At 37.0% G+C, this 10931-nt stretch overlaps 1 protein-coding gene across 1 annotated transcript; it reads left to right on the top strand.

Annotated features, from left to right (window-relative positions):
- Positions 1 to 4371: 4371 nt before the first annotated feature.
- RIPPLY3 (ripply transcriptional repressor 3) lies at positions 4372 to 10524 on the top strand. Its single transcript, XM_075713195.1, has 4 exons — positions 4372 to 4490; positions 5443 to 5512; positions 9033 to 9100; positions 10341 to 10524. Exons 1-4 carry the CDS (start codon positions 4372 to 4374, stop codon positions 10522 to 10524), a joined length of 441 nt encoding a protein of 146 aa, XP_075569310.1.
- Positions 10525 to 10931: the final 407 nt, after the last annotated feature.

A 10931-nucleotide genomic window follows, 5' to 3' on the forward strand; every position in this document is an offset into this window, starting at 1 on the left:
GAGCTGTCATCAACATGAAAAAAATGCCACCAGTACTATGACAGACATGTTTACTTCTTTAAGTCTGCACCCACAGCAGAAGTTTATCCAAAATGGTTGGAATCACTGACATAATTTTGATTGCCACGGTGCATGGCAGAAACAGGTGACAGTTTCCATTGGAGGGTCAAATAATTTAAATAATTCTCCTTCTCCATCTCAAGCTTAAGAAATACCAGCCTTGTGCTGCTGCTATATCCTCTACATACTCTACAGAGAGAGGAACAAAGTCTCCAGAGGTCCTAACTTGGCATTATACACTGCTCCTTTGTGTGACTTTTATCTTATACAGGAAGTCCAAATAACTTACCCTGGCACATCAAAAGAAAGAAAACAAGCAAAGTATACAACCTCAAAAGAAAGCTCTTAACTTTGGAATTCACTTTCTCTGTAATAGTTCAACAGCACATGCATTGCTGACCTTCAGAGCACACCACAAAGCACAACTGTTTATATAACCTTTGCATGATGAGGAACATGCTTTGCTAAATCCTGTAGTGGCATTGAATGCAGTCAACTATATTATGATCCTTTCTGGTTTTAAGGTTCCCTTACCCTGGAAATGTTTATGAGTGAATGAGAAAACTGAATCAAAACTTGATGATGCAAGGGAATCTAAAACAGAACAATATACAGGCAAAACCAGTCACCATTTTAAGACAAGTTTCTACATATGTTGGCACATTCTCAATTAGAATAATTTGAAGCCATAAAGTTGCTGTAGGTTTTCTGGCTTCTATTACAGTGTAGCTTAGACTTAATCATGACAAGCTCAGATTAAAAGGTTAAGAATTGTAGCTTGGCAAACATTCTTTTTTTATTATTGTGAAGTCAAGGCCTTGTATGCACCAGGAAATTTACTAAAATAGGTATTCTAAAAAAAACTATGTTAATCAGTTCCTCCTCACAGGACGGTGGAAGGAAGCCTTGGAAAGAAACAGTGAGTAATATTAGCCCTCAGACTTCTTGGAACACTTGCGTTTTTGTCACAGAGGAAAGATTACAGAAAGATGCTGTAAGATGGTGAACACATACACACAAAATTGTTTAAAGAGAATTTGAAAAACCCTGAAGAAAGTGAATAGGCTAAAATTAGAATTTCTGCCCGCCAGCTTGGAGAATCTGCCCACCCCCCCAATGGGAGAGAAAGGCCAGCTTCAGTCTAGGGGGGGTAAATCTGCCTTAGCTCTTCAAACAGTCCGTGTGGGAAGGCTCCCAAAAGAGGCCACTCAGAAGAGGGAGCCAACTCTACCATGCTTTTCCAACAATTTCTCTTTGAGGAGCTGTGCATGCTATTAGTGGCTAAAAATGCTTATGTGACGTTGTTTAATACCAGATATTATTCAAAACTATAAATGCTGTCAAGCTATCCTGTTTCCTTGACTATACCAACTGATACTGAACACTTTCTTCTTACAAATGTGCATTTGTACAAATGTGTACATTTTGCATGATAAAACTGAGTAGAACAAGTTTCCCAGAAAGATAAAAAATCTCTTCCAATTAACACAAAATAAGTATCTTATGGCTCATCTCTCTGTAATAATCAAATCTGTCAAAGTTATTCTCAGGTAGTATCAGAAGTCTGAAAAATACTCCTGGCTTCTGGGAAAAACGGATGAGCATCTGTAACAGAATCAGTGTTTTCTGATTCTGTGAAGTGTTCTTCACCAAATAGAGCACCTTATACTAAAATTAAGTGCATTGCAAAAAGTAATATAGTTCTTAAAATTAGACAGCTATGACTGGCCTAAGTGCCTTTTTTTTTTTTTTTAAAGAAACTAGAGATCATACACTATTACAGCTGCTTATATTTTACTGGAATAAACCATTTTCCACAGATCTACAACCTGATTTTAGCTAATAATTTCCATGAAAATACCAGTTAAGGTTATGTGCTTTAATTAATTAGTACAATAATGCAATATTTACTTACATTTTTTCTACAGTGTTACATGTGATTATATTTGATTACATTATAGCTTCATTAATAAAATTATATTTTCAATAGTTTTGTAATAAATTTGGTCTTGCAGGGCTTTATGAACAGATCTACTTGATGGTAAGTTTTCATTTTCTGGAGAGCTATACTTAAGTAGTTTCAGCTTTGGTGCTGCACTAATGTCCATGTTGGCAGATTCTATCCTGAGTTATAAATCGATTATCCTCACATATGGATCTGATTGCAAGATCAGGACCATAGACATCAACTGTGTAATGCACACTTCCCTTTCAACTATCAAATTAAATTAGGTCTAAATAAAACTAAGCTGATGAAACTATATATGTGTATTTAAGACTGTAATTCAGCAAGATATTTAATTACAATTTAGGTTACTTAAGAAGTTTGCCATTTTTTCTCAGGAACCATGCTGCTATTTAATATATAGTTTGCTATTTGAATATTATTCACTATATTCTTCATTCTAATAATTGCATTGATTTTGATACATAAATGTTTAAAGTTATGAGACTGTGCACATATTTTCTTGGACCGTGCATATATTTTCTTCTTTGAGATACAGTATTATTTACTTAGTTACAAATTTAAATATATTTAAATAAAATATTTAAATAAATATTACACAGCATTTAAACATGGGAGGGAGCAGATTTAGACTGTGAATCCTCTATTGCATATTGTCAGTGCTTCCCAGAACAGCATTTTGTGGCTTTGGCCTTTGACTTTAAACCATGTCTATTTGTCACAGCAAGAAGGGATGTTTTAAAGGTCAGGCAAAATTTATGTAAGAATTGGACCTCAACAAATTGAATCCTGGAAACTGTTACTGAAGACTACTTCAAAAACATCAGAACCTGTGTTACGGCTATGACTTTTGGCAGTCTTAGGAGCCCCAAGTAGCTAACACAACCATACAACTTGCATCGATGTCGGAAAAGCAGTCTGACTTTCAAATCTGACCTAGGCTCCTCCCTGTTGGAAGAACGACATTTAAATTTAAGCAAAATCAGTAGAACGTACAAAAGCCTACTCATGCAAAGGTATAGATACAATGTTTTCCAATGCAGAACAATTTCAGGGGAAAATGATGTCTCCAGTGGTCTTTATCTGTGAGTCCAGCTCCTTCTTGCGGACTGCACACGTGCTACCTCCAGCTGGATCATACCTGGAAAAAGAACCACAAGGCTTACCTCAGAGGGATCTGACTCTCACAGAGAATTTTCAGTGTCCTCTCAAACTGACTGTTTTGATGGTTTCTTCAGCTAAGTCAGCTAGAAGGGACCTGATTGATGCCAAATAATCAATGGACACTCCTTGTTCAGTAAACGAAATTTATTTTCCTCTGTCTGGGAAGAAAGTTCTCAGTAGAAACCAATTATATTTGGGAGCTGAATCTGTTTCCTTTGATGTCAATGTGTAAACCTCACTGGTGGAAAGAGAATTCAGCTTTAGGTGCTGATAATCCTCTTACATCTCTGCAGTGGTTGAGAAATAAAGGAAACAAAGTGAACTGTGGCAATGAACCACACCAATGAAAATCAGATAATGTCACCAACCTGGTAATAAATTGTTCTTGTACAATGTAACAACACGCAATGAGTAATGCATGCTGCGGAGGAAAACAATGAGGAGAAAGCTTGGAAAAGGTCTGTTTCTACTGAATCTTTGTAGGCTTAAAGCATATATTGCATACTTTGAAATGAAAGATTCCTCAAAGCAATGGCATTCATGACCCTTATTCTTTGATAGACAAAGTAACTTTTCTTGGCATAAGCTTTCTTCTTCATCCATCCAATAGCAATTGAATTAAAGGAACATCTCTATAGTCTTGAGAAAGTCACTAGGCCTGTCTTTAAATCCTCTCACCTTCGCTGATTTTTGGTATCTTTTTCTCTTTTAAAGTTAGGACATGGAAAAGACTTCAGTCATTTAAAAAATTATTTTACTAAATGTAAATTCTCTTTGAGCCTCTGTTACACTTTTTTAGGACAGGACGCTGATGAGTTTTCCCAAGACGTGCAAAACGAGTATTTACATCGTCTATTTCATATAGAGCAAATACGGAGTTTGTAAAAGAACGACAGAAACCTAAAGGGCGTGGATTATTTCCCGTGTGATTTGCTAACCAAACTTAACAAAAAGCCTCTGTTTCCCTAGCAGTGCTCTCCCCAGGACAGCCTGCCAAGGTGAGCGCCCTATCTGTGAACTGTTTGGGGGAGTCAAAAGAAATCTCATTAAGGACCTTTCCCTCCTTTTACCTGGGGCCGTGTTTGTTTTAGGTAAGTATTCCTTGGCAGTCAGGATAAAGGAGGGGCTGAGAGGCCCCGGCGAGCGCCCAGCCTGCCACAGGCTGTAGAGCATCCAATGCCATGGAGGGTGCAGCCGCAGGTGTCCCGCTCCGGGCTGCAGCGGGTGGCATCTGCCACCGCTCCCCGCGTGCCCGGCGGCAGCAGCAGCACCCGCCCCGGCCGAGGGAGCGCCCGGAGAGGTAAGGCAGGAGCAGGGAGACTTTTTTTCGGCAGCCTTCCTTTCAAAACTCTGACCGTAAGTATCATTTGAATGTAATGATTTCGGCAATGAATAGACAACAACAAAAAAAAAACAATTTCCAACTTCAGAAGCAAAGGGCAAAATATGCCTCTGGCAACAGTTCACTTGGAACAGGTATTTTATTTGTTTTGCCAACATTTTATCCTTTTCAGTCAAATATTTCAGAGCTTACTTATAAACGGAAGTAAATGAAAATTAAGGCTGTGATAACTGATTTATTATTTTTTTAAGTTTATTTACCTTTCATATCTGAAAGCACTTTTCCATTTGCCCAACTGTATGGATCTGTTACACAGCAGCAGAGATGGAAAGTACTGTTACAAAGAGCATCCATAATTCTAGCCCCCCGCACCAAAAAAAGAGGCAGAGGTAGCATCCACTACTGCATATGCAGCATCCACTACTGCATATGCTCTCTTAAGCTAATTAAATCAGATTGTCTGTGTCAGTGTAGTGCTGGAGTTGCTGACTCAATAAATAACCAGCCACTCACTGACAACGTGGAATCTGTATTTAGACATAATGTCAGGGAGGGAGGGTTACTTTTTATTTTGTAGCAGTGCTGCATAAATAAAATTATTTCAGTATTAATTACATCATCATTTGGAGTTCAATGCAGTCACTTTGAGCTGTGAAATCTTAAAGGGAAATGACACCTTAGTTAAAAAAATATGCAAACCATTGTCTAGTTTGTTTAATCAGGTTGCAGCCGGAAGACAGACTAATATTGCCATAGAAATCAGATTTACCAAAACAAAGTGCGTTGAAAAGAAAAAAAAAATCATGTTGTTTCAAAAGATACCAGCAGAATCTAACAAAAGGAGCTGTACTGTACGGATATTACCACAAAGAATTAACTGTGGGAGCGCTATTCTATCTTAATCTTTCAGCAGCCCTGCTTTATGGAGGCCCTGGATGCTCACAGCAAGAGATGGTGAGATGACAGAGAATCAACAAATGGTGAGACTCAATTCTGGAGAAAATAATCCTTCTAGAAAACAGGTGCAGAAATTAAACGATTTGAACACAGGAAGTGAGGCTTGGTCATCTGTTCATTTGTTCTTTCAAGCCTTTCTTCAGTATTAAAAAATATGGTTCAAATTACAGCCTTCTGTACACGATAATGGTAAGAGGATCTCCGATTTTGTATCGGATATAGAATCATTATCAGTTCTTAAAGAGCTGCAGAAAGCACTGCTTACTCAAAAAAACCTTTATTTTAGCAGCAGTTTTTATTTGCTTAATTATAAAAATAAGAATATCCTCAGTTTGATATTTCCAGGCCTAGTCTGTATGTGATATTTTGTACATAGGGGGAGTTTGAGTGAAAATGACTTTAAGATGAAATTTAAAAAACATACTTTCAGGTGCACAATTTTAATGGTTGATATTTGGGAGGGATGTTGCTATAGCTAAACTGGCTAGGAAATCAATGGAAAACAGGATTTTAAAGTAGCTCTTACTGCAAGTGCCTTTGAAAGGCACCGTGATTATTAGTTTTACTTACTCAAAGAGGAAGATTTGTCAGGCTCAAAGAACAAAAATAGAGAGAGATTGAAGCATATTCAGCATAGGTCCCGATGCTGCAAACTTTAAAAAAAGTATTGAAATGGGCTACTCCCATGCTTAGTTTTAAGCACCTGCATAAGGTTTTGCAGCATCTGACCCACAGTTACATCTTCAACTTTTTACCAAAGGCTCAGCAGTTAAGACAACAACTCTCCTTAGCGCAAGTCTTTAAAGACTCACAATTTCTACTATATTCAAGGACGTGCAACACCTTTTTACCTTGTACTTTTTGTCTGCTGAAGATGGAGGTTTTAACTGTACAGATCTGAGGGAGCGCCACATTCCTCCCGGCAGGCGCCTTGGGAAAGCCTGCAGGAGAACATCCTTCCCAGCAGCGTTCCAAGCTTTGCCAGAGGCACCTGTAAATTTGCTAAGGATGAGAGGAGTCTTAACTCTTGTGAGAGTACATGCTTGCAGCGATGATTTCAAGAAACTAGGGTTTCTGAAATCAGGACGTTGTGATTTATTACTGAGGTTACGTTTTTGTAGAAAATCTTATTCAACCAGCTGAAAAGTTTTAATCCACACTTGGCCTTCTGCCCACTTGTGTGAGAAAAACAAACCATATATGAGGTTTTCCACAGTCATGCTAACAGCCTGGCATTGTTTAGAGCCAAGTATAACTGAAACTGTTGGTTTAATTTTTTTAACATTTCTCCTTCCTGCCAGAAGCTTCTCAGATCCTTCTCATCCATACCTTATGGCCCATGCACGCTGCTTCAGCATCCAAGATGCCTCTGTAGCTTGGGACCTAATGAGGGCTGAAGAAGGGCTTTAGGAGCCCTTTCATAGGCTTTTTAACAGGGTCACAACAACTGAGGAAAGATCCTTGGATACTTTGTGGGGTGCATAGGTGGGAAGAGGTGCTCATTAATGCATACCTATATCCCACAGCTGTGGAAGGCAAGAGGTATCTTCTTCAGCAAAGTTACTGAGGTTTCTAGCAGAAGGCTTTCCAAGATGGGTTGAGCACAATGTTTTTGCTAGGTAGTTGCATGCTGGCTACTTCTATTTTCTGTAATGTATACACACAAATGCCACTGCTTTACAGATCGGTAGACACTCCAAACACTGGAGGGTGAAGCAAATAAAAGTTTCAATATCCTCTGTGTAATTAAAAAAGATGTTTGGGAATATACATGTAAGAATCTAACCTGAGAAATTGAAAGATGCAGAGCAAATCACTAAAAACCAAAAGTACTGGTAAAAAAATTTAAACTAATAATTTTACCTCTATTGCGAAGAACGTGTGTTACAATATACCCTATAGTTACCTATACATAATATACTTTTCCTTATATAAAAAGTAACACTTCTCCTACTACATAAACTCAAATACATCATTATTTACGCCTGAAGAAAAGCCATGAAAAGTAGTTTAAAGTTGCTGTTGCATATCTACAACATAATACAAATTAACCCTGAACATTTTCTGCTGTATACAAAAAACTGAGTTAGGTTTTGCAATTAATTGGCTTTTATCAGAATTGCTTTTCAGAAATGCTGTATTACAGTCTGAAAAAAAAAAGCATATAATGTGTGTTTAGTCAAGACATATTGCTACATATGTAATTATTAAAAACCAATATGTATTCCAAAAAGAAGACAGTAGAAAATACAGGTTAATAAAAATAAAAAAGACTATTTTAATTTTAATGTAAATATGAAAGGAGAAAAATAACATATGGTACTTAACATAGATATTATGATCACATCTACAATGTTCAGCCAGATCAGGAGTCCATTTTACGAGGTACTGTGAGAACAAAGTAAATGAGTCTCCTGATTAAACACAAAAAAAAAAAAATCAACAAAACCCTAACAGACTAAAGACAAATCATTTTGGCTACAAGACAAACACGTGGGTACGAGAGAAATAGGCCAACGTAAAAGGTAGAGAGAGAATTCTACAGGACCCCTTCCTCAGTCCATGGCCCAAGGGCTTTTTGGGGCCCACCAAAATATCCATGCTGAAACCTACTTCCTCAGAAAGATAGATGAATTGCTCTCACAGTGGCAAAAGTCATCCTTGTCTGTTTGTAGCTGAGTAGACAGTTTCTAGCTTCTGTTCACTACAAGTTCTAGTACAGCAAAGCTAAACCTTCCTATTTTATGCACCATCAAGTTTATAGCAATAGGAGGAAAAAAGAAGTCTTCTTGTTTTAAGATATGGAAGAGAATACATGCCTACAAGATGAAGTGATAGGGCTCGGTGACTTTGGGAGATGCTTTCAGGTTTACATTTCAGGTTTATAGTCCTAATAGAGTTTAGTAACGTTAACATTTGCAAATTATTGGGTTTTATTGTCACCTTAATTTGAAGGAATTTATTCTGTGCTAAATTTAATTTTGATATTTGAAATATATTTTTGCTACCTACTCTGTTGTATAAAAAATGCTTGCTTTTTTTAATTGCTGATTGCGTAGAAATATGAGATGCCAGTTGTCTCTTGATTTTACTGTTTGGACTCTTAACGTGCTCGTGTGATCTCTGATTACAATTAAGCCTGCTGACCTGAACGTTCCAACTCCAAACTACTGGTTAGTGTAAAGAGGTATTTTATAAAACCCTAACCTCCCAATCCTTTAAACTGTCTGAAAATCCTTTTTTCTTCCAGTCACTGAACTTCAATTTGGTAATGTTATTAGCTCACCAGTCGCTAGAGATATTCCATAAGAACTTAAGCAAAATGTACAACTTCATGGCTTTATGGCTTATAAAATGTACAAGTTCAAATGCTTTGTTAAATGTGCAACTATTGGAAGGCTCTGAAGTACACTTAAGAGTAAAACAACAAGCAGCACAGCAAAAAAAGCAACACTGCTGTAGAATTTTACAGTTACCTGTAGAAGAAAAAAGTGAAATCTTCATTTTTAGCCTATTCTAAACAATAAATATGTCTCTTTACAGTCAGAACTGGATGGTCAACTAATAAATTTTACATCAAAAGGAGCCCTGGGGTTTCAACATCCAGTGAGGTGAGTTAAATCCTGTCACTTGATACAGGAAAAGTGACACCTTCTAAGGCAAGACTTATTCCTTCTCGGGAGAAGTATCAGTTTGTCTCTGGAGTATCTCTTTTTAGTGATGCAGTTTAACTACTCACCAGACTCCATCGATTTTTATCCCTGCACAAGGAAAGATGCTCAGGCTGAACAGAACCTGAAACAATATGCTAATAACAAAAATCAGCAAAAAGTAATCTTAAAGGAAACAATGTTCTTCTGCCTCATCTAATTTATATTTACATTTATTAATATGATAACAAGCCCACAAAGCCCAAATAATTAATGTGAACAGCTGCTAATGGAATGTGACTTGTTACAGATCTGCGTCAAGCTTGCTTAAATTTACTCTTATTAAAAGTTGAACTCCAGGTGCAGCTTTTCCTGTGTTTGGGGGATTTATAAGGGTTTTCACCAACATTTGGATTCTTTAAGGCTTAATGATGTAGAAACTGCTGATTTGGACTTTTCATTTAGAGGAGGAAAATTAATGGAATATCCCTCTTCTTTACAATCACTTGTTTTTATAAAAGTTGTAGAAGCTTAAATTCTGTGTGACCTTTATCACTGTCAAATTTAATTGAAAACTGGCCAAAGGGGAACAAAGAGGAAGCGGTGTGCATACATATGCACACAAAAAACAATACATATGTGTATAGACCCTGTAAGTTTTGCTTTAGTGGGAAAGCTGGTGAAAACCTGAAATGTAAATTAACACATTTATGATTTCCACACAAAACAATATGAATATTGAAATAAATCTCTCTCAGTGTACACCTCCTCCTCCACCTGGAGACAATAAACCCGCTAAGATCAACCTCTGTGCAACAGGCCACCCACCCCAATCTTAACCTGGTGTCTTAATCTGAATCCCAGAACATTGCTCAAACTTCTCCCAGTTGCACAGGACACTTCCATTCTGAACTGTGCTAAAAACCAAACCAAACCAACTCATGCACGTGTCATTGCCCTAGCAACACTTTGTCAGGGTGGGACCTTAGATAAATCCAATACAAAATATGCCCAGAGCAACTGAGGTAACTTAAAATCAACAGTACCTTTTAGTTAACAACTTTTATTTTAAAAGACAAGGAACCCTAGGATTTTTCTCTCTCCAAAGAAAGATAAAAATAGGTTTTAATACTCAAGCGAGCTTAGCTGGGAAAGTGTCACATAGTTTTACTTTTTCTCTTAAAATATGTTTTCTTATCAGACTTTATTTGCCCAAGTCCAAATCCCAAAAGTTTCTTAATAACATCGGAGAGAAGGTGCTGGCAAGTTTTCCAGTACAAGCTACAATTCACTTCTACAATGATGATGCCGACTCTGAGGAAGATGAAGAAGAAATCAGTTCACCTAATAACAAACAGTGGTCAGCCTTGACAAACACAAAATAAAAATTAAAAAAATCAAGAGATAAAAAAAGAACTGTCAGAAACATGTGGACAAACATCTGACTGAACAAAGAAATACATCAAAGCTCATATGAAAACTATTTATAACTATCTTACCAAGAAGAATGAGTCAATGCAGCTGGAAACTAAGAGGAAATACTTTTGTGTTTTGAGAGACTTTTAAATAAAACCCTGAAGCTGAACAAAAGATTATAAGGTTTAAATCAAGTTGGTTTAAGTAACATGGATTAAGAACATTAAGAGCACTGTATTTAGTTACTCGTTATTTTTGACATTGCAGTCCTGATAAAATGAAAATAGGATTGATTACGAGGCAAAATAGAATATGACATACAGCCCCAAAATAACCCGCAGGCTTTGAAACACACTGTTTGAATTGAAGTAAGAAA

Source organism: Pelecanus crispus, chromosome 1 (genome assembly GCF_030463565.1).
Source record: "Pelecanus crispus isolate bPelCri1 chromosome 1, bPelCri1.pri, whole genome shotgun sequence".
Taxonomy (NCBI): domain Eukaryota; kingdom Metazoa; phylum Chordata; class Aves; order Pelecaniformes; family Pelecanidae; genus Pelecanus; species Pelecanus crispus.

Excerpts from the sequence above, each read along its gene's own strand:
- RIPPLY3 (XM_075713195.1), top strand. The coding sequence starts at position 4,372 with ATGGAGGGTGCAGCCGCAGGTGTCCCGCTCCGGGCTGCAGCGGGTGGC. Across the intron at positions 4,491-5,442 it reads CCGAGGGAGCGCCCGGAGAG|CAGCCCTGCTTTATGGAGGC; the intron begins GTAAGGCAGGAG and ends TTAATCTTTCAG. Across the intron at positions 5,513-9,032 it reads TGACAGAGAATCAACAAATG|TCAGAACTGGATGGTCAACT; the intron begins GTGAGACTCAAT and ends GTCTCTTTACAG.